Source organism: Chelmon rostratus, chromosome 8 (assembly GCF_017976325.1).
Source record: "Chelmon rostratus isolate fCheRos1 chromosome 8, fCheRos1.pri, whole genome shotgun sequence".
Classification (NCBI taxonomy): domain Eukaryota; kingdom Metazoa; phylum Chordata; class Actinopteri; order Chaetodontiformes; family Chaetodontidae; genus Chelmon; species Chelmon rostratus.
The window spans coordinates 14,401,531-14,425,814 of record NC_055665.1 but is presented as its reverse complement, the minus strand read 5'-3'; the positions used below and the strand labels follow the sequence as shown (position 1 = coordinate 14,425,814).

General features: G+C 39.8%; 2 protein-coding genes across 2 annotated transcripts; both read left to right on the top strand.

Annotated features, from left to right (window-relative positions):
- Positions 1-7,629: 7,629 nt before the first annotated feature.
- msmp2 (microseminoprotein, prostate associated 2) lies at positions 7,630-8,914 on the top strand. Its single transcript, XM_041943400.1, has 4 exons — positions 7,630-7,754; positions 7,839-7,949; positions 8,483-8,591; positions 8,675-8,914. The coding sequence occupies exons 2-4, from the start codon at positions 7,841-7,843 to the stop codon at positions 8,847-8,849; spliced, it is 393 nt and encodes a 130-aa protein (XP_041799334.1). The 5' UTR covers positions 7,630-7,754; positions 7,839-7,840; the 3' UTR covers positions 8,850-8,914.
- An 877-nt stretch (positions 8,915-9,791) lies between these two features.
- On the top strand, positions 9,792-23,942 carry nbn (nibrin). The gene is made up of 17 exons (XM_041942192.1): positions 9,792-9,933; positions 11,872-11,993; positions 13,236-13,363; positions 13,940-14,099; positions 14,188-14,291; positions 14,397-14,514; positions 16,118-16,308; positions 16,439-16,539; positions 16,654-16,786; positions 16,901-17,109; positions 17,741-17,915; positions 18,084-18,753; positions 18,885-18,974; positions 19,051-19,149; positions 19,375-19,488; positions 19,572-19,621; positions 21,453-23,942. Exons 1-17 carry the CDS (start codon positions 9,903-9,905, stop codon positions 21,484-21,486), a joined length of 2,529 nt encoding a protein of 842 aa, XP_041798126.1. The 5' UTR covers positions 9,792-9,902; the 3' UTR covers positions 21,487-23,942.
- Positions 23,943-24,284: the final 342 nt, after the last annotated feature.

Sequence of the window (24,284 nt, the reverse complement as noted above, 5' to 3'; positions counted from 1 at the left end):
TAAAAAAAGGGGTTGTATGTATACAAGATGTGGTGAATAATGTACTGAAATTTCAGTTTAACTTAATAAAACAATCTTTTCCTATGAAATAAATTGTCATTAATGTCCATTCAACATGAATGCATGGCTCTTACATTCAATCATCTTTGTTATTGATACCATCAGTGTTTGGTTTCCTGTGATATTTTCTATAGTGTGCTGTAGCATTTGGTGTCATGTCTCTATGTGGCAGTCTGTCACAAAATAACCTTGAAAGACCTTCTGCTCTTTAAAACATTTTCAAAAGGTTTGTGTTTGCTTCACTTGTACACACCACTGCGCACACACACGTCATTGTTCCTCCAGTACAGAGTTCAACACTATCAATGTGTAAATGCACCAGACACAACACACTGTAGTTATGTCGTCAAGCTGTATGGCTGCACAGACAGCTGGTCGGGATTTATTTTACCACTAGCTTGTATCCTGGTTGCACAGGTAATCATTAATCTATGCAAGCTGTGTGTGTGTGAGAGAGAGAGACATGTTCAACACATCACATAGTGCTGTCAAGCGTCCTTATCACAAACAAGTTTTTTTCATAGGCTGTCATTGGCCCCATTGAGAGACTAAAAAAGGCTCAGTTATTTGACTGCATGTAAATATGGGATGTTTGGAAACAGGGAGACAGAAACAGAAGCTTTCATTGTCACGGTTCAACTTGCACAGTGTCTCATTCTGCTGCAGCACATTCTGCTTTTTCAGCCTTTTGTTTTCGTTAAGTTTTTTTTTTCTATGTTAGATAACTCCTCTACCTCCAATGCTGAAAACATAGAGATAGGTATTGAATAATCATTGTTAACCTTGTCTGCCTCTCTCTTTCTTAGTGACCCTGCCTCAGGGTGTGTGTGTGTGTGTTTGTGTGTGTGTGTATGTGTGTGTGTGTGTGTGTGTGTGTGTGTGAGAGAGAGAGAGAGAGAGAGAGAGAAACCAAAGCACTGACCAATCAGAGAACCCAAAGCCTTTATATGTCACTCTCCATAAACTTCACTTATCCAGTTGAAGCTCTGGCTGTGCACTTTGTGTTCTGGCTCATTCTAAAGCTTCACTGTGTATTTCTGTCGGAGTTTTCAATGAAAATTTATTCCTATGATGTTCATGATGCGTTGCATTATGTACTAACAACACAGAACCATCTTGATCAGACAAAAAGACTTGAAATGCCCTTTTGTTTAAGTTTGCATTTTAATTCACAGAAAAATGATCAAACAGCAGCTTTTGTGTTCCCAGTGGATGGTACTTTAGCATAATTTCATCCTTCTGGAACATTTTCAACACAAAGTGAACAACACAGCATTCACAAATTTGATTTTTATTGTAGGGTGTTTGTACTTCATTCGGTTGAACAGGTGTCTCTTTTATTTTGTCCACTTCCTATAAGGTTCCAGTTTGATCACATTAGATTTATTTAAGTGATCATGTTGCACTAGATTAGTACATATTTGTCATGAATGTTCCCTAATTATGGGGTTGCATGTTCAAATTTATTTAATCATTTTCTTCTTCTTTTTTGTTTTTACTTAGAAATTAGTCGTTTTTTCTAACAAACAGAAAAAGGAAGCAACATATTTTACTTACATACTAACACAAGGTGAAAAAAAGACAGAAGAGTAAAAATTTAAATAAAATAAAAATCAACAAAAAATACAGGGCTTGTGTGTATTTTCGTGAGATGGGGATCTAAAGTATTATTAAAGGCATCTATCCAATAGTGTAATCCATGAAGATTGTCTCTATATAATTATTATATTTAGTGTTTTGATCTTTTGTGTCTGTTCATGGCATTTTGTTGTGTGATGTAATGGCATATGATGTTATCCATTGGTGTAATTAGTCTGTGTGTCACATTTTAAAAATCATAATTTTTAATTTGAACCTTTTCTTTACCGTTTTTAACACAATCAGCGGCCCCTCATGTCCCCTGGATTCACAACATGCCAAAATGAATACCTTTTTTTTTCAGGAAATTATTCTGCAATGTAAATTTAGAGGAAGTGACTCTGACTGTAAAAAGACTTACAGTGAATCATTAGACTGAATAGAAACAATATTCGGTCATTCAAAGGATTACGTTTTTTAATCTTTATACAGTTACATTGTAGATTTCTATTATCATCCGTCACTTTGCCTCTCGCTGCCCTCCATCTGTTGGAGATTAAAATACTCCCCCCAGGCTCCCAATTAGGCAATCAGAGGGCTATCATTCCGCCCCAATAGGCTCACAAGGTCAGCGTCATACCAGGAGAGTATACAGAGACAGCAGAGGGCGGACATTCAGTCTGACTGATGTCATCAACGAGGGCTGCTGTTCATGAAACGGACTGTCTAATATGTGTGTGGGGATTTAAATCAGCATGTAATGTACCTCTATGTTAAAAATAGTATGTTGTCTGTCACTACTGATGTCGTTTGATGTTGTATTCCAAATGCTGACTGTCTCTATGAATCATATTCTCTGTTCTGGATGCAGGATAAAGGCTCATCCTCACAACGTACCTCATATCAGCTACACCTGAAGCAAAAAAAAATGTGACTCACCCACAGGTGAAAGTGTCGCGTTCTTTGTTAACCGTCATGTCTGACAGATGATGTGAAGTCGGCACGTGTTACAGTCCCATGCCGCTCCGCACAGATGGAGTAATAATACCATCACCAGTCATCTTAACAACCAAAGGTCGCCCTGACAGCCAGAGGTCACCTTGACTGCACAAGCCTCACAGCAGCTTCAGAGCATATACATCTGATATTTGGTGGGTGTCTATAAGAAGGAGTGTCATCTTTTTTCTATCAAGTAAACTTCGCCCCAAAACATTTAATCGAGGTTCCGAATATTGATAATAATGGCCATCCATTTGGAGGTAATGTACCTAGAGATGTACATAATGTAACCTAACAAATACAAGTCACACAGAACAGGTTTTGATTTTAACCCGATTTTAAGTAAAAGTAGCAATGCTTTGAGGTAAAAATAAAAACTCCTGTATTTAAAAACATGATTCAAGTAGAAGTACAGAAGCAATGGCAGTACATAGTCTGAGTATCAAAAGTAAAAGTACTCATTAAGAGGCAATGACCAATCTCATTGTTATTAGAATTATTGATGCTTTGCTGTGTAAGCTTACATACTGTAGCTGTTCAAAGTGAAGTTAACTGTTACCACTGTGTGCACTGCTGGATGGTTTCATCTATATTTTGTATGTAAAACCTTGTTCTTCAAAGTAACTGGTAACAATAGCTGTCAGATAAACAGTTAGTGTTATTGAGTTGAGGTGTTATGTTGTATGAAATTGTACTTTAGTAGAGTACTCGAGTGAATGGTACTTTTCACCACTGTCAAACACAAACAAAGAAATACCAAAAAAGCTTTGATGGGACTATGATGAAATTTTCATCAGTTTTGGGGAGTTCGACTGAAGAAAGTGCAGCCGTGCAGGATCCACCGTGTCTATGAGGGACTGCACATGTAGAGTGTGGAGCAGTTTCAGCTAAAGGGAATATCCATAACTTCTCCTGCCATCATACCAGTCTTCCACTTTGGAAATCCAAAATTTAAGGATAGTCTTTACTGCCATATTGAGCAGAAGTCTAAAAAGCTTTGCATGTTGTCAGTCACAGTAGGAAAAATTTTAAAACTTGCCCAAATATGCAGAATGCAGTCGCACAAGTTACACATACAGGCACCAATAAAAATTCATTTTAAGAGTACTGATGCTGACACAGGATGAAATTCATATTTGTGCATTTTATTTACACGTGTTTGTTATGCTACTGTCTGCTGGGAACCACCCTTCTTCTTGACTTGCCCTTTCCATGAATCGTCTTTATGACGGTAGACATCAGTCATTTGATATATGTGAATTGTTAAAGGAAATATTACTAACAGGATACAGCTAGTGACTCAGTGAGGTGACCATCATGTGTTCATGCCTGTCCTCCCTACAGGCAATAACTGAAAGTTATTTGACTTTGCATATGTGGTTGTGTGTGTGTCCCCGTGTGTGTGTGTGCGAGCTCACACTAGGATGAACATCACAGCTATTGATTAGGCTAATGTGGGGAGGAAAGGCTGCAGGCCACGGCAGCTGATCAATAAGCCTCTAATTACATGGTACACTGAGTGTGTGTGTGTGTGTTGAGTGTGTAGATGGTTCCCCCCCAAACTCACGGGGTTGTATATATAAATGCTGTCCCACAGAGGAATTGCTCACACACTCATACATACAGATCACAGTTCACACACACACTCAGCAGTTAGTCGTGATTTCACTTCTTTAAAAAACCTTTTTAACAGCACACACACTCTTGAACCAGGACGGTGGGACGCTGTGTGTGGATAAAGGGAATTGGTGAGTATCCTCGTATTTGTGTTTGCGTTGCGTTGTCTTTCTGTGCATCTCCTCTTCTTGCTTTTGCTGTCCACTGTTTGCTGTCAGCCCGTCTTCCCTGAAGCAAACACAGTCACTGATAGCTGATCTCACATGCCAACAGGAGCTCTGTGTCCCTGTGATAGTTAGTGACTCCCTCCCTCTGGGCCTTGTCCTCTGTCACATCCCTCTTGTGTTGGACAGGTTTTTCAGGTCTGTCTTCACCATCTGATACATGCTGTATTCCATGCATTCTCTTGTCTGAGTCTAACATGGAGTTCTAACCAAGCTGACTAACTGTGCCATGTGATCACTCCTGTGTGCATTCACACTGCATTGTCTCTCCTGCTGCAGGCTTCTCCACCCTGCTGAGGCTCTGACTGGCTAGAGGCTGTATGATATGTTTGATATTCGGTTGTTCTTGTACTTTATCCTGTCAACTAAATATCAGACATATTCCTACAGAGTCTGGCACTGACTTCTGATGCTTGTACTTCTGCAAAAAAAGAGCCATGAGGTCAGATGTTCAGGTAAATGGTTTTGGACAGTGACTTTGCAATCGGTGTAGTATTGTCTGTTGCTAAATATTGTAGAATATCACTGTAATGTTCACTGGAATTCATTTAGTTTAATTGTGATTTCTTCAGTTAATTTCTATGGAGAAAGTGTGAGCAGACGTTCTGATTATTGTGGTGCTTTGCTGTTAAAATAAATGCGAAAAACATAAAACATTAACAATGATTTATTAACCATTAAAGTTATTTATACTCTGAATAAAAACATTTTAAAAAACCTGTTTACTTGCTCTTTTCATTCTTTGTGTCAAATACACACACGCACGCACGCACACACACACACAAAATCTATTTAACATGACTGACAGCTGAGGCATTATCATCTTTTTTGTTTTTCTTGCAATGAAAAGTGTGTGCAAGCGCATCCTGGTCACTGAGCAAACAGGTGTCTTCCTGGCACAGCTTAGTGGCATCAGGGATCATAACAAAGCCAAACCTGATGAACAGCCTTTAAGCAAAGAGATCAGAGCATGATGTTTCACTTGATGAGCTTTTATTTGCTTCTTTTTCAGTGGAGATGTACACAATTAAGGACATTTTTCATCATCTGTGAGTTTATCCAAGCAGGACAGGAACGAAACCTGATGGCGTGTTAACATGATTCATTACTGTCTCCACGTCTCTGATTCACGTCCAATTGCATCATATATAGTGAACTTTATGCTTCAGATGCTATTTTTAAACGTATTTAATTGATTTTACATAGAGGGAACATGCTTTTGGACTGTAAGCTAACGAAACGTTATCCCTCCCAGTCAATGAATTCTTCAATTGGCATTTTATTACGTAAGAGTCCATTTTCGAAGTAAGCATAATAAGTTTCATTCTATTGTGCACAAACCTGCAGAGCACATGGCAGCAAATGATTTGTTTTCTAATCAAATGAGTTTCTGTATGAGAGTGCACTTCATGAAAATGCAGCCAACAGCCGGGTATCACAAGATTGTGTATTTCTTTTTACTCCACAACTTCACTGTAATGCGAGCAATTGGCCATTGAGTATTGGCCAAGAGTATTCTGACAACGATTAGGAAGCTGGACAGACAGATCAGGGGGCGCAGAAACCATCTGAGGCAATCTGTGGAAAATGTGGGGATGTCAGAGAGGAGTTAAAAGGAAAAAAGTCCGGACAGTGCCAGCACTAGAGGGCGTCTGTGTTGAGTGTATGACCCCTGTGTGCATCCATGCAGCTCATCTGACCTGTAGTCACATTTGAGGATCAGTTTCACCTTTTGATTTTAAAGCTATTGCCTAATGCATGTCCTCGGTTTGTTGTCGCTGCAAATTCAGGCTCAGTGGAAGCTAAAATGAACTGTGTGTTCACTGAGGATAGGTTAAGGTTAGACTGAGCCTCTAGGCAATGAGATCTCCTCAAGTGACAAGCAAATCTACAAACAAATCTGTGTGTGTGTGTGTGTGTGTGTGTGTGTGTGCGTGCGTGGCCGTGTCCACATGAGCGTGTGTTATCAGACGTTTCGGGGTTGTTTACTCAAACAGCTCCCAGCACAAAGAGGAAAAACACTGAAACCCATCCTCCAACACAAAAATAACCTCAAATTTAACCAAGAGGCCTTCAAATATCATGCCCCCCTCCCTGCTCCCAACCAAAAACCCCACAGTGACGCAAACACACATCAAGGCTTTCAGCAGGAAAATTAAGCTTAAGTTCAGTGAATCATGTAAAACCATGGAAAGAATCTTGTAATTGGCTTGATGATTCATGAACAGAAATGAACAGAAATTCATGAAATTGAATTAAGCAACTGATGTGCATTAATGAATTGGATCATTAGTTGTCATCAAAAACACCCTTTGGATCTCTTTTTAAATGCAATAGTGTGGTGGAAAATAATTTAAAATGAAATAATTTACTCAACTCACTGTATTTAAGAACAATGTTGACATATTATTATTTACGTTTCATGCTGCTTTCTACTTTGAATCCAATACACCTCAGAGATATTATACTTTTCATCCACTGCATTTATTCATAATACTAGTTATTTTCTTATTCTTTGTATTTTCTTATTTTCTTACACTTTAAAAAAATGATATGCTTGTATGATATTAGACTATGGCATTTTTACTTTTACATAAGTAAAGGCTCTGAGTACTTCCTCTACCGCTGCTTTATGAATGATATTAGATTTTAACAATAAAAACAAAAAAAAAATTGGCCTTTTTTAAATGTGCTTTTAAACATATAAAAAAATAAGTACAGATGCTTCTGGATGTAGAGCATGGGGTCGAGGGTTCACACACATGCAGCTCCTGTGTGGGACAATAGGCCACTGGCTGCTTGTCCTATGGATGGTGTCACCAGTGAGATCTACTGATAGGGTCAAATGGCACCCAATGAGACAAATGTTATCTGAAAGAGTGCACACTGTATACTCTAGGGCAATTCCTGCAAAGCAGTAAAAAGAGGGAGAATGACGAACATTGTAATAATAATGCTTGTGTTTGTGTACATCTGCATACAGCATGTGTGTGTGCACATATAGAATGTGAATTAATGAGTCAGGGCAGGGGGGTGGACAAATAGCAGCGAAGAAAGAAGTAGAAATGAGCGCAGCGATAAAGACGTGCTGGTTCGGTATAAATATGTGAGCGCAGGGAGAGAGTGCATCAGTTCATGAGTGGCACCGAAGACAAGACACAGAGAGCCAAAGGGAGGAGAAAAACAACAAGAGGGTGAATGAGAGCAAGGGCACCAGAAAGAGAAGAAGTAAAAGAAAGACTGCACAGGAAGGCTTTTATATCATAGTGGAAATAGGTAAGATTGGAATTTTTCTATACTATACTGTTATATTTTTGGTGTTTTTTCCGTTTTTCTTTACTGAGCACTTTATTTTTTCAGCAATGGCAAACACAGCAGGAGGAGTGCTTTTGGCTTTGCTGTTGTTCCTGAGTGCCAGTGTACCATGTCTGTCTGTGTATAATAGTGGCGAGTGCTTCTTCAATACTAAAGGTACTGTATGTGTGTGTGTGTGTGTGTGTGTGTGTGTGTAAATGTATTTGTGTAGATGCAGTGTTTCATCTAGGCTCTTGTTGAAAGTAATTAAATACATTTTTACAACATAGAATCGGTTTATGAAATATGATACATAATTATATGATGAACATCCTAACAATGTATTATTATTGTTATTATTATTATTGTTGTTGTTGTTGTTATTCAACCTTTATTAAACTAGGTTAGTCTTACTTAGATCATTAACACTCTTTTTCAAGGGGTAAAAACACACACAGTAGCCAAATAGATGTGACCTGCTGCAACAATTACATGTAAATGCTGCTTAATGCCTCAGTAATAATACAATTCTAATATACAAAACTGTGAAACAGTATGAAAGGGACGTCTTTATATAATGCAGGACTTTTATTTGAAATCTAGTATATTTTACATTAATTTGCAACACTATTTTCTCCTCTTACCCAAGTTAAAGGATCTAAGTTCTTCTTCCAACGCTGTATATGCCATACGATATTTTTCATTTTCAGGGAGCTGTGAACACATGGGACAGGTCTATGGCATAGGAGAGAGCTGGATAACCAGTGACTGTTACCAGTGTGTCTGCATGGAGCCTTTTGGAGTGGGATGCTGTGACCAGTGAGTTTGTTTTAAATTCAGAGTCACCCCCCAAAAAGTATTCAAATGTAGCATCCAAACTCTGACTCTGGTCTTCCCTACAGTGGCTCTAAACCTGTGGACTATCCAGACTGGTGTGAGATCGTCCGTAAACCTGACTCTTGCACAAGTGTTGCAGTGATGAGAGTCAATCATAAACTACCATGTCTCTGGGGACGAGGCCGCCTCAGACCAGCTGCAGGACAGCCATGGAAATCTGACAATGATCCTATATTTTGAGTTCAGAAATCAACAAAAAAGCAATATAACAGTATGTGACGTTTATTTTTATGTATATTTCAATAAATAGGGACCATGGTTTTGTTTCATCGCAAGGTCTGTGAAAGACTAAACTGTACTGAATTTTTTAACAAAATCTGCAAATAACTGGAAGTATCTGTTCCTTCTGTTTATATGTATAATTTACATTTTAACGTTGTGGTGTTGATGTTTGTTATTGATGACTCTGTCTGAATGTTTGGATTTTTTCTGGTTGATGTTGCAAGACTGAATAAAAATATATATCCAATGCATGTCTAATTTCTGGTTTTGTTCAATAACTCAATAACTGTCCTTATTTAATTGCTCTATTGCTTGCTCTACAAGCTGCGCCCATGAGAGATCAGCACTTGACTAAAAGTAGCAATATCACACTGTACAAATACTCTGTCAGAAGTACAAGTGATTCATTCAAAATTCTACTCAAATGAAAGTAAAAAAGTATTCTCATATTATTAGATTAGAATTATTGCTACGTTAAAATAGCTTGTGAATTTCCCCTAAGGGATCAATAAATTCCTATATTGATCAAAAATAGATACAATTTATTCATATATTTATTTATTTATTACATAAATAAGTAACAAATGTAATGTATAAAAAAAGTACAATATTTGCCTCTCAGTCGTGGTGGAGTAGATGTATAAAGTAGTAGAAACTGGAAATGCTCACCTTAAAATTATACTTACAGTACTCACTGCAGTACTTGAGTAAATGTACTTAGTACTTCATCACTGGAACGTTTGTTTGCTGTTGTTTTTTAGCCTGTTTTTTCCGCTGTCAGAGCACCAGTGCAGGTGAAATATACAGTAGTTTGTAACAGGTGATCACGCTTGACGAATGAGGAAATTGACTTTTATTTTGAAAAAACATCACTGTCGCACTGTTTGTGCGTCACACGGTGGCGCGCTCACCTTGTTGATAGTCGATAGCTGCTGTAAATTGACTCGTTTAACTTGACTCCTAACTTTGTTGGTGCTTTGAATTAAAGACAAGGCAGCAGAAAACAGCAACATGTGGATACTGACTCCGCTGCAGCCTGCAGGTAACTTTCTCTGTCGTGTTGACATGTTAACGCTAGCTTAACACACAGCTAACACATTTAAAGTTAACGCCTCGATAAAGTTCACTGTGCTGTCAGCCTTTTGCAAATGCAAAAGTCGATCATGCGTTGTGTGTAACGGATCTGCGGCTTTGGTACCGAAATGTCAGTGAAGATTATAATATTTTGGAGGGAGGCTGCATGGCAGTGGGGAACACAGACATATAAACGTGGACGCCTCATCAAGCGGGTTGGCCCGTTCCTGCGGTACGTCAGCGTGTCCGCCATATTGGATGAGGCAGATCTGCCCCGTAAACTAATGCAAGGGAATGGACCGAACTTTATAAAGTGCCTTTCTACAAAGTGATTTAAGTTAAGTAACGGATAATGTGAGCAGGTTCTTATGGAGAAATAAACCCCGACGGAATGAATTCATGCCGTATCAGCTGGCAATTTGTTATTGAGCTTGGTACATTAAGGGATTGCCCCTTTAGCCAAAGACTGTCAGGGAATTCCTGAGCAGGCTGTCGTCTGTCGAGAAATAAACACCGCTGAATTTTGGCGATTGACCAATCAGAAATGAGTACTTAAGAGTGCCAAGTTCTAAAAAAACATATATCTATCTGTACAGAAGGGGCACTGATGAACACAAATATATCTATACAATTGCTCTGTGTGTGTGTGTGTGTGTTGCACAGCTTTTTCCGTGTGTTGCCACTCCGCAACTGGAGAGTGTTCGGTTTGGCAATGTGGTGCAGCCTCAGTTTGTGGAAGACAGACACAACTAGTGACAGCAGCACAAAATTGTGGTTGTCAGTCCAGAACTGTGTATCTTTAATGTGCCCCCCAGAAAAAACATCCTCAGAGCCAATCTCAGCCCGGACAAACTGACAGCCACTTTGACAGCTTGCCCTGACATTGGCTGGTGAACAAACCGCTCAGCTAATCTGACCACCTTTACTGTGCCCACAAAAGGATTCATCAGCCCCCCTTTGTTTTTAGTGTGAGCAAGTGGTAACTCTGATCAAATGATGTGGGTAACACATCAGTCACCAGGTTACCACGGCATACACTGACGCACCGACCGTTCGCTTTTGCCACATTCAATATGGCGGCGACGTTGACGTATGATTCAGCCCTTGATGCGGCGTCTACGTATGTATGTGATGAACTTTGGTCACGTGACAATATTGTGGCGTAGGTTTCGTTTTGTGAGAAAAAATGTCACCATCCTTCTCCATGCTCGCCGATGTTTTCTGCTGATTTCTCAAGTCTTTGCAATTGTAAACAATCTTTTGGACTGTTGGTTAAACAAAACAAGACGTTTGAAGACATCACCTTGGACTTTCACATTTCAAAATATTTTATAGATAAAGAGATTAATTGTGAAAATAACTGGCAAAGTAATTGAGTCAGAAAAAAACATCTTTGTCAGACCTGCTGCTCTTTGAGTTTAATGTGTGTCTTGTATAATAAATCCTTAACTGCTTGTAATGCAAATTTGATATTTTTTTATTTGATTTTTTTTTATCTGTAAGCCAGCCTGTTTAATAGGCGTTTAACCCAGCATCTGCATCTCTGCTACAGTTGTGTCAGAATTGAGTGTAAAAGTGTTCACTGTATATATTTTTAGTCTGGGCTAGATCTAGTTTTCCTCAGGAACCGTATTTCCAATTTCTAGTTTGTTGTGCGATACCCTTAAATGTCACACTCAGTGATTATTGATTTAAAGCATTGAGTCAAATATATTGCTACATTATTTTGTCATTGTTCACCCTCAGCTCTTGTGCTCTTCGCCCTCAGCTCTTGTGCATATATGTTCAAGAGCTGTAAACCCTCTGTCCACAAATCTGTTTCACTATAGCGAAACAGGTTTGTGGACAGAGGGTTGGCACACACTTTACTTTAGAAGGTCCATAACTTACCTGCTGTCACTCACAGGTGAGACCCACTATCTGCTCTCCACTAAAGAGTATGTGGTGGGGCGCAAAAACTGTGACATCATCCTATCCAACGACCAGTCTATCAGCAGGGCTCATGCTCAACTCACTGCGACTGACCAGGTGAGAGGAAGAGGGAAATATCACCAAAGGATTGTCATGCAGCACATATCGTTTATTATCAGTGCACTGAACTGAGCCAGTATCTTAAATGTTGGGGCTACGGTATGTTCATGATTCTGCAGAGTACCACAACCAATAGAATTCATAGTTGTTTTTTCCAAAGATATTGGACAGTTAAATCAATATATATAAATGTTCAGGAGACTGCACGTCTCTGTAGCTGGAGTTTATATCAAGATGCAAAGAGAGATTCTTCCAGAACACTTTGTGCATCTAAGTTTATTCTTTATGCAAAACACAACATTAAAATAACAAAAGCAACTGAATCAGATTGGCAAAGCTGTGACACTGTTTACACAAAAGGCCCCTCACTAAAGATGATGTAAACCTAATTAATTCTCCTGCTCCATCATTGTTCTGCAGAAACACAAACCAACACCACAAACAGGAACTTGAGTTCATTGGGATTCATTTAATATCACCACATCCTGGTGATGTGAAGACTTTGGTTTAACTGTCAGTGGTATGAATTCGTGATAAAATAGCAAATAAGATCTCACGCAAAGTGAGATAAGGCACAAATTAGAATGAGGAAAATTGTCATCACTTTGTATAAATAAGATTATCAAGTTATTAATTTGAACATGTCACCCATCCCATCTCATAATGTACCAAATAGATGAGTAATATAATTTCACTTGGAGCATATTCACCTGTGTGATGGCACTTCTGCACAGGAGGTGGCGCTGTTGCCCCAGAACCACCTAGTTCTATAAAATGGGCTGTTCAGAGTTTTTAATATCTTTAGTAGTTAGATAAGTTGTATGTGTTGTGTCATGCACATACAAGTACTCATCCCACCTGTTGCATATTTTAAGAGACTTAGAATGTGTAGTTGCACATATATATGTGTATATATATATATATATATATATATATATATATATATATATATAGTATTTCTGCTGATCACCTGGTTGGCACAATAGCAAGAAGTGTCAGTACAAAAGCAATACAGTCTTATTTTTACTTCTAAATGTCAGCTGTTCAGCATGTAGACAAGGTCACAGCCTCCATTTCATCTTATACTGATTTTCTGAGCTTAGGATACATTTCCATCTTAGGCCTACTTTAAAGGAGAGGTTTCTCACTGAGACGTAAATAATTTAACAGAAAGATGTAAAAGATGGTTCATTTGACTGATGGTCAATTTCATGAGTTGTTCTTTTGGATTATTCTCAGACCCTGACTCTGAAAGACACCTCCAAGTATGGTACATTCGTCAACAGCCAGCGCTTGACAGAGAACACGCCCGTGACCCTGAAATCAGGGGACAATCTAACATTTGGGGTTTTTGACAGCAAATTCAGGTATGTAACTGAAACCTGGGCTCTCATTTATAACGTATGTACAAAGCAGGGCCTGAACGAGGTGTATGCCACTTCCCACGCAGAAATTGACAGGAGAACGTGTGCACCTGTGCGCAAACTCTGACCCATGTGTACAGACATTTTGGAGAGGGGGGTTGAAGCCTCTCACACGGTTAAATTCATCTGGCATCAAACAGTAATTATAGATCAGTGCTAGGCTATCATACACATTTTAACCAGCAGTGTTGTTTGTACTGGCGCTAATATTGATCCATAACAATTCCCAGTAAAAGTACCATTGACCCTTTATGATTGACTGTAGGCGTGCAGAGGTGTGTCGCTCATCCATGGACAGACATTTCCAGGTTGACTGGGATTTATAACGGGTACATGGTTTTGAGTCAGTTATTTTTTGCTGCATACCACTTTCAGATTTGTGCACACGTACACTTTAAATATGGATCCTTCACTCTGTTTTATGAATGAGGCCTCTGGTTAGTTCAGTTTTATATAAGAAGACTCACAGTTAAGATGAATGTCTTTCATTGTAAACCTGTTGCACTTGCTTAATTTCAGTGTGGTCCATCAGAAGCCAGTGGTGTGTTCGTCATGTATGGAGAGCGATGGCAAGGCATCGCTCTCTCGGGACCTGTCGGCTCTGGGTGGAAAGCTGGTCAACAGCTGGTCTCAGGACTGCACCCACCTGGTCATGCCGTCTGCTAAAGTCACCATCAAGGTCAGGACTAGGCTCTGTATTCTCATTAGCACGTGTGATGTGTCTGTCCCTGAATACGTGCTGATGTGCTTCCTGTTTCCCTAATTAGACCATTTGTGCTCTGCTGTGCTGTCGTCCACTTGTGAAGCCAGAGTTCTTCTCAGAGCTCAGCAGAGCCGCTCAGCAAAAATTACCCCCTCCTAAAGCTGAGAGGTACTGTGCAAAGGATCCTTATGTACACACAGCCCCACTAAGCTGAACATCAGAGGCCACACTGGACCAAACATTAACTGATCTGCACTGTTCATTGTTTTTAAGTTTCACCCCTGAGCTTGATGAGCCCAGCTTGAGCAAAGAGGATGTTAACCTTGGAGCTGTTCCAGTTCGCAAACAGCTTTTCACTGGAAAGACCTTCATATTCCTCACTGCCAAGCAGGTGTGTCTTCGTCTGTCTGTTTGTGATAACCTAATATTGTTTTTATGCTCCGCAAACCACCAGATAACGAGTTCTAGATTTCAGGCGACTAGTTATGATTGCTCTGTTAATATCCTCGTCAGTCGGTCAGTCGAGAACAACAAAAACACATGGGAGTTATGGAATGAGCACTTGTTATAGCCTATATAATCGCCCTGCTTGTTTTTCCAGTCATTAGCTTCTCAAATGATGGAAAGTCACATGATCTTGTGAACCTCATGTTTATCAGTTGAACGTCAGTTGCCAGGCAGTCGGCAGCCCTGAGATCCTCTGGGAGACTCACCGCTGACTGCCTGCTTTTTTCATGAGAGCTGCAATCAATGATTATTTTCAGCTTAGATGAGACATTTTCTAAATTAATTGCTTAGTTTATAAGACATACATTTTAATGTGTTCATCAATTCTGAATGTCTCTACTTCACTTTCAACAATTAGTATTTTTATGGTGTCATTAGCAAGCAAAAAAAGTATCTATTTATTAAGAAGGAAAGCAGACAAGTATTTGCCTCTTTTGACTACAACCAACAAATTGTCAGTAAGTTGGAATTAATCAGTTAATTCATTTCAGCATTTTATTGATGTGTCTTTACTTCATGCTTACAGATGTAGAATACCAGAGGTTATGTGCAGGTTATGAAACCTCATCAGGGGCAGCAGGCTCATCTGTACTGTCCTGCTTGGCCTTATTAACACAGCAGTATGAAGTGAACTCTGTTGTCTCATGGGTGTTTGTAAATACCTCTTATGTAAGATGACTTCTACACATTTGTCCATAGTGGCATACTGGAATTTGCACTTCGTGTGCAGGAAACTCTGCCAGCTGCAGTGTGTTTTTGTCAGCTCAAGTTTGAAGTTGCATGTGTACAAAAGCATTAAAGAATATCTCCCGGAACAAATGCTTTTACAATAACTAAAATATTTATAGATCACTTAAAGGCTTGAGCCTTCAATCAGACTGACCTTGCAAGAGGGGGCCCTCAGCTTCAACTGGGCCTGCTGTAGGGCCCGATGATTTCCGCAATGCAGGATACATGGATGGGCTTGTAGTATTTGATAATAAAAACAAAATTTGTTATAAAATGCTTAATATCGCAGAAATTGGATGTAATTCATAAAAACAACCAGGGTTTTCCCCACCAGTATAAGTATGTTTTTTCACAGCGCCAAAGCCAAAATGTGCTTAAATCGTAAAACACAGAATTCAGAAAAATAAAATGATCCTTTATTAATCTCACAGTGGGAAAATTTGCAGTGTTAAAGCAGCACAAGGGCGGCACAATAGCAAGAAGTGTCAGTACAAAAGCAAATCTTAATAAATAAATGGACATAATAAGTGTAAAAGTGCAAGATGTACTCTAATAATAAGTAAGCAGATTCCTAGGTTGATTTTACATATGTCACATGAGTGAATTTGTGGGTTTCTGTGTGAATATTCTGCTGGTAGCAGTGTTGATTTGAAGGACCTGCTGTATCTCTCCTTCACACACCGCGGTTGAAGCGACCTGCCACTGAACAGATAAACAGTCGGGGTTGTGTATTTGCTGCTCTTCTATGTTGTTTGCAGCTGAAGCGCCTCAGTGCGGCAGTGGGTTTTGGAGGTGGCAGGTGTCAGCTTCTGGAGGAGGGCTCTCTGCCCCGGGACCTGCTGGAGTCTCCACAGAGCTGTGTGATCGATACTACAACAGGCAGCTCCCAGGCTCTGCTTCCTGCCTCCACTACAGAGTGGGCAAAGGCTGTGAATAACATTGTTCAAAGGTTTGCGCAAACTCCAGTTTTTCTGTAGAAAAGTACTGAAGAGTGTGTTTTCAGAATTTACTTGTCAAGCCGGTGATTTTTGAACACTTTAAAACTCTCTCTGCCATTTTTCCTTTTCCCACTGTCATAGAAAGGGCCTCCGAGTCATCACAGAATCTGAAATTGGTTTGGCTGCCATCCATGCTTCATGTGAGCAGTACTGCAATCCATCCAGTCTAATTCCAGACTCAGGTGAGTGACCACACAGAAAAGTAACAATTGCTTTCTTTATTTTCTTTCTATATAATTTTTCTCTTGTGTGAACATTTTTCCTTTGACTCGTTTCTGTCTCTGTTTTCTGTTTAGAGTCGGTACCAAAAGTGAATCCCAGAATACCAACTGCATCACTGTCACAAAGCGTGGCGGTGGAGGAGACTGTGTTACCTGCAGCGTCTCAGAACATCACAGCTTATGCAGTCAACACAGAGCCATTACAGGGGTACCAACAAGCACTCACACACACTGTACATTAATGTGTAAAAGTTGTCCAAACTTTGCATTCTGTTTGTTGCAGAAAGCCCGTCTGATGTGTGTAATTATACGCATTTCACAGGACAGAGCTAAGAGATGTTACAGGGGTAACGGCAGTAGGGGAGACTCCTGAGAAGAGGCAAAACCAGGAGGCCTGTCAGCTCCGTGGATCCAAACCCATAGCTCAGAAGGCGGCCGATGAGTGCGTCATGGCTGATACAGCGAGCGTATTGTTCAACACTGCAGAGAACAAAGACTCGCAGAGGAAGAAGCCCGAGTCCAAACTGACAGGTAGCTGCATGAATGAATTTGGGTAGCATCAATGGAGCTTTACTGTGCCTACACATCATTTCTTCTTCTTTTCAAAGTCAAAGTAATGATGAATTACAGACTCAGATCCTAGAGAACAATGCTTTTTTTAAAGTTGTGGTTGTACAAATTATATAACAGCTTCGATCTGGAATATATGTGGGAAATGCGGATCGGTCACATCCGTCCTATAGCGATGCATTAAATCAGGTCAGAGTATAAGTGCCAATACCAATCTGGTGTATTGGATTGGTGCTTTCCTACAATCTGGCTCCATTCATCAAATTTGAATGTGCTTTAAACTTCTGGGATGTTCTGGTAGGTACTGCAAGAGTCCACAACACCAATCTGTTGAACTTCCAAGCTATAACATGTTCATTAGTAAGCCAGGCTAGTTTTTTCCCCCGTTTCCAGTCTTTATGCTAAGCTAAGATAACCTGCTGCAGGCGTAGTGGACAGATAGGAGAGTGGTATCAATCTTGTCATCTGCCTCTCAGTAGTAAGTGAGCACGCTTCCCAATATGCCAAACTGTCCCTTGTATTCACTCATGATAGGAGCATCAGCCAAATGCCTGTGGTGCTGTAACAAATCAGTCAATTCATGTGTTTGCAGTTTCCGGTGCAGGCAGCAGTGGCTTTAGGTCCCAGCCATCCCAGCCCACGACCAACGGTGGCATGAAGACGTTCCTACAGAAGCAGTCTCCTCAGAAACAAAAGATCTCTCCACAAGCTTCCCCGCAGAAACAGTCAACTCTGACCAGTTTCTTTCAGCCAGTCAACAAGAAAAGGTAAACATGCTCCTGGGGCCTAAAGGACCTTATCAGTCGCCTTTCCTAAGACCTGTAAACAGACTTTGATGTGTAAAATCAGTCCCTTTTAACATAGTACAAACAGGTTTTTTTGGAGAAATCCTTCTTATATTCTTATATGTATCTTTGTTTCATCCTGTCATCAAGGCCTTTGGAGGACGAGCTCTTTGCTGTTGTGTCAGAGCCAAAGCGACCTGTACTGGCATCATCCATCAGCATACAGGCACCAAACACCTCAGCTGCCTCCAAAGAAACACACACATGTTCAGACCGAGTCCCTGCAGCAACATCCCAGACTCCCCCGGCGTCATCGGTGGATCTTTTTGCAGAGCGGTCAGAGGCTCAGTCACGCAGGGTCTCCCACGCTGTCCAGGAGCAGCCACAGAGCAGAAAGAGGAAGGAGATGGAAGCAGAGATCCAGATGGATGAGCTGGAGTCCATCATGTCTGAGGATATGGACTGCTTTGATGAGCAGCCCTCAGATAATCAAGGCCAGCGAGCACAGCCACTAATGCACAGTTCGGTTGGAAAGCAGCAAGTTATAAATACTTCATCTTCAAGCAAGAGGCAGCGGGTCCACCTCGAAGAAAACGTAACCAACAAAAAGCCACAGGTGGGCCTGAAAAAAGAGTCGGGTTACCACAAGAACCACAGTGAAAAATCTGAACAGCATATCATCTCCATCAAGACAGAGAAGGTTGATCCTTCAGAACACGGGACAACTTATCAGGAGCCTAGCAAACGTCCACAAGTGTCTTCTGCCAGTACGAGTAAAAACATTGAGCCTTTTGACGATGATGAGACGTCTTTCATTGAGGTGAGGACTTTTTTCATCCAGTAGTTTAGAGGCTTAACCTGTAAACTGTCTCAGAGCACGCTATTTATCAAGTTTCTATTCAAATATGTTTTAATATCAACACGTATTCTTCATCCGTTTTACTCCTGTAGGACTTAGAACTAGTCCAAGGAGATATTTCACAGCCTAAAGAAGAGCCTAAGACTCCTTTGAAACCTGTCACAATCAAGCAGGAGGTCCAGGTAAGTCCTTCCTACCATAATCGATGCTAGAAAGAAAATTAACTGTCCATCAGATTCTTAATGTGCTGTTTTGCAGGAGTCGAAGATTGACAAGGACCTTCCTCAAAAGTTGCTGTCAGTGGAGTTTCGATGTCTCGCTGTGGCTGCAACTCCCAAAACCAAATGTTTCCGCAAGGTCGGACTACTACGCAAATTGTGCAGCCGAAGCACACTGTACAGCCTCATTTGAAATGTAGAAACAGTACTTTTATACAAGAAAAAACATCCATCAATTTTAAAAAGGATGTGGGACACATACAGTGTGGTCAAACTCAACTTTCAACCACATCACAAAAAAGAAATTCCAAACAAGTTTTCTGTGTGTGTTTTTCATACAAGTCTGCCTGTGTGCATGTGACAGATGTGCGTGCCAGGTGCAAGGGGCCCACCTCACATCATTAGAGGGTCTGATCTGCTGGTTCACAACAGGGACAAGAACACTGAGCTGGATGAATGGCTGAAAGATGCAGCTGAGGTACTGTTCTCACTCTGTCCCTCTTATCGGTCTGTGATCTGTCCGAGCCTTGCAGCCATGGTTTGAGCCTGTGTTCCTTTCAGGAGGAGCGTCAGAGCAGACGGGACGAGACTGTGGGAGATGAGCTCTTCAGGTGAGAAACTGGATCTCATTTTCTGTAACTTCACTTCACTTTGTTTACACCTTTGCGGCTTCATTAAAAGGTAGGATGCTAGGATGTGAAGACTTGTCTCATGCGCTTAGGTTGAGTTGCCTCTGTTTTTGTTATTGGGAAGACATTTAACAATTAAAACAATGGCTCACTCTCTCTCACATCACATTGATTTTATTGATCATTTGTAATGAAATGAGATCTTCAATTATATTTAGTTTCGACAGAAAAAGCTCAATTGCAAAAACAAAAATGATACTTTTGTCACGTCTGACACATTCTATAGATACAGACATTAAAACAGAAGTGAATGACGTATAGTGCCAGTATGACCATCAACAGGTCATTTTCACTGTGTGTTTTTGAAGAGAAACACTTGCATCACATCCAAATGAGATGTGCATCTGCAGGTGTGGCAGCTCTAACTTGTTAACATGGCCGCAGAAGAGGAGATAAAAGAGAAAACACCAATTCGGCAGCAGCGTGATGCGCTCTTAATTTCCAAGCAGTGAAAAAGCAGAATGTGTCCAAAGTAAGTAATTCCAACAATAAAATAATTTGTTCATGTACCTCAAAAACAAATTTATAGAAAGATTTGAAAGTCTTATTTTCACACCTGCCCCTACCTCTGTGCTCTGTAGCCAATGACAGAAGGTATTCTCTAACCAGTTTAACATCTGAATCACATTCCAAACACTAATTGTCATTTAAAAGCAGAAATTGTTTACCGACGTCATAACTTGTGTGAGAGTTGTTATGAATTCTGTTTGAAATAATGCAAAACAAAACATCTTGTGGATAAAACTGAGTATCTACAGTGAATGTTATCAAGTTACTTCAGTATAATGTATTGTGTGTTACTCTGTCCCCCTTTCTGTTTTCATTGTTTGGCCGGACAGCTAGAAATGTTTCCTCTTTTGTCTCTTTGTTGGCTGACCTCAGTTCATGAGAAGCCAGAAAGAGCGACAGTACTTTCCCTTGTTAACTGTTGAATGTGTTCATATTCAAGTTGAAGTGGTTTGTTTCTCTTGGGCATTGAAATATGGGTAAATAAAACCTTATTTTACATTTTGTCTCTTGTACTAGACTAGTCTAGACTAGATGTACTAGACTTGCCTGGTCTCTCACTTCATGCATATCAAGTCAAGGTGGTAAAAATAGTCTAAAGTCTGTACAGCCTCAGTCTTTTTACAATCAAGTGCAGACAACATAATACAACATAATTAGTGAGAATTATGGATATGGGGCCACTGTATCTTTAGTTTAACCAATCAGAATGTAGTGATTCTTTCGTCACAGCGGTTGCCAAGGCAACAGAGGTGATGTAAGCTGGCGCTGCTGCCGCCGCCGCCGGTGTGTTTTCTTTGACTAAGCAGAAAAGAGACAGTCTGAGATTGATTGTGTGTGTGTGTGTGTGTGTGTGTGTGTGTGTGTGTGTGTGTGTGTGTGTGTGTGTGTGTGTGTGTGTGTGTGTGTGTGTGTGTGTGTGTGTGTGTCAAGGCTGAGCTGTTTGATCACTGAGTCATGCTCATCCAGTCATGCGTAGCGGGGGAACAGACTCCACTGCTAAGAAAACAATCCGGTATTTTTTCGGTGGGTCTAAACGAAGTTTCCAGACGTGGTTTATAGGAAGCCTGTTTGCTCTGAGCTGTTCAAACACTGTCTGCGTTTTACAGCACTTAATTTGGCCTGTTTTTATTGTTTGTTCAAAATGCCTCTAAGGACATTGAAGAATGGCCCATGAGGAATGTTAAAAGCTCACCCTGGCTTGGACAGACCTGTGACATAAAGTCTTTTCTGCTTGTGTCTTTAGGTACAACCCCACCAAACAATCCAGGAGAAGATGAAATGCCTTCATCTTGGTGTCCTTCAGAGGAAATTCATTTCAAAGGCATGCAAAGAATGTAAAGCTCCATTTACACCATATGACAAGAACTCCAGAGATCATTTGACAGATAACTCTTGATGCTTGTATTTCAATTGTAATGTTGATGAATGCAACACAGAGTTACCTGCTTCATAACTGCTTATATGATAAGAAAGCTTTGCACACGTTTTGTTCTGTTGTTCTTTTTGTTTTATCTATACTCTGTGTTAATTAAGCCACTGACAGCAAGCAATGTAACAAAACAGTCTCACATTCAGAGATTTTTCTCATAGTTTTTATTTGTCAATAATTAAAAAATGTGGCATACAAAACATTAAAAACTCTTCAATTGTACAAGAGAGCATTAAAACTCTGCATGCTTAAGCAGCTATTCCTTCGTTTTGAAGTTAAGACCAAATGTGTTCCCTGGTTTTAGCTGAACTAGAAAGTTAAACCATTTTAACTTCAAGTTGCCGTTTTTAAAATGCTCTCTGATGAGCCAACCCTACAGGCACTTTTACAGATCTGAAGCTGTTCAGATAAGTAGTCGTCATGCCAAAACATCTTTGAGCCTTTCTGTGCAGATGGTTGAACCCCACCTGTCCCTTCACAGTCAAGGCAAGTGCCGTACGTGAGTTGAGAGTGGACTCAGCATTCAGCTAGAATTGTGCAGTAACAAGTCATTTTTTCATGGGCAGCAGAGTCCCAAAAGGAAGAAGGAGACTGGCTTTTCCACACAGTTCTTTTCTCTCTAGCAATGGGATTATTTTAAATATTTCTTTGTGTATAAAAGCAAATTTTCTACTACTACTTGCAAGTTGCTTTCTAAAATCCATACAAATCTGTACTAAACTGTAAACTACACGGATGGACACGCAGTAAATCTGCCGGTGCAAGCAGATTGCTCTGGGAGCTGACACCAGTGGACAATTGTGTCCAACCTGGATGTAACAGGATCATATTGTAAAATTTCCTTTAAGCAAATTCAAACCAATAATAAGAGTTATCTGCACTTTTCACTTGTCGCCCAGTCTCCTCTGCAGTCCTCTAATGTACTGCCTTAAGACTCTTCCCACATCTGCCTTCAAAGCACTTTCCTGTCTTCTGCTCACAGCAGCTGCTGCTAGGCAATGGTTCATGCCTGCATGCATATATTTAATATTTATATCAAAAACAAATTGGTCAAAAAAGCATAAAGGAATCATTCAGCTGAAATTCAATATTTAACACAAGTAACAACATTTTAACTAGTTAACTGTTATATGAGTACCAAAACTTATACAGCAATGTGTTAAACTACTTTGTTAGTGGAAAAAGTAATGTGTCTACAGTAACAGGTTATTTAGTAATGCTTTCCCCCAACACTGACTCTACCATATTATGCTGAAGGGAGCAGAGGAAGAAAAAAATCCCAACTCAGGGATCAAAGGTTCACATCACAATAAACAAACTTTGACTGTGCGTGAGCGGCGCACAAAAGAATTATGCATATGGCATCACACTCTTGCAGACGGTGTTTAACTGACTGAAAGGAGGGAAAATATGGCCGTTATGAAGAATAGATTGCTACTGTCACTCCTCACAACCTGTCTAAACTGTTATTTGGCACTTAACAAAACAATATTGGCTGTTTACTGTGAAGCTGTATTAGAAAATGGAAGAAGAGTTTATATATACACATGCAGAGTTGGGCAATATGAAAACAAAACAAATTAATGTTACTGGTTGTATGTCAGAAATAGTTGTGCGAAAGGTCTGCCATGGTCATTGTCGTGTAAACTGAAGAAAGTTATATGCTATGTTTCACAATATGAAGAGAAACCAATGATATGACCACAGTGATAGACAGTAAGTGATTGACATATTGCCTAGACAGGTTGATTAGAGTGAAAAGTTCCAAAATGGAGCTTAGATGTTAGCCTTCACACGGTTAGCCACAGCATGTTAAATGGCAAAATGCAATATAAAAATACAAAGAGGATGCTAATATCGGGTTTGCAAAAAATATAGATTATTTGAATGGCATAATTGTAAAAAAAATGGGCATTCTGCAAGTGTGCTCTTCAGTTTTGTCTTAAAGTTCCCTCTCTCCTTGTGTATCTATGTGGGTTTAGATTCACATGAACTAGCACTGAAAATTGTTGTCATCGTAGCGTCTACATAAAGGGATTATGAAGGCAAGAATTGCATTACTTTTTCACTATATTCTACTCGTGATATAATTGGCAATTATTAACTTAAAGGACCAAACTGGTGTTTTAATTTCTACAAATCACATTATACCTATAAAGAACCTTCTCAATTTAAAAAGCATTGGTTAATTTGATGAGAGGTTTCTACAGTGTATGTCTCAGAATTGAAAGTTTCATTCACAATATTTCTGGAAAAGCAAACCCAGAAAAAAAAAATAGCCAATCATTATCAGTGGGCCAAAGATGATGTTGATTTAGTTGTCTCTTGTGTCAAGAAGTTTGCTGTTGTTCTGAATGTTTATTAGGAATAAAACTGTCAAGATTTTCACAGTTCACTTGAATGCCCATCTGAAGATGTTCATGTTGTAAGGAAATGAAAACACTAGCATGATCCTTTAATGATCATCTCTTTTGCCAGGACACTTAAATCCAAATGGTAAAATTAGCAATGGTTTTCCAAGAATACATTCAGATCTGCAAGTGAAGATATTTGCATAGAAAGCCTTTCAGTAGCACTTTAACCAAAGTAACAGGTGAGATTTGTTAGACTTTTATAACTTTTTTAGGTATATGGCTCCAACTACCT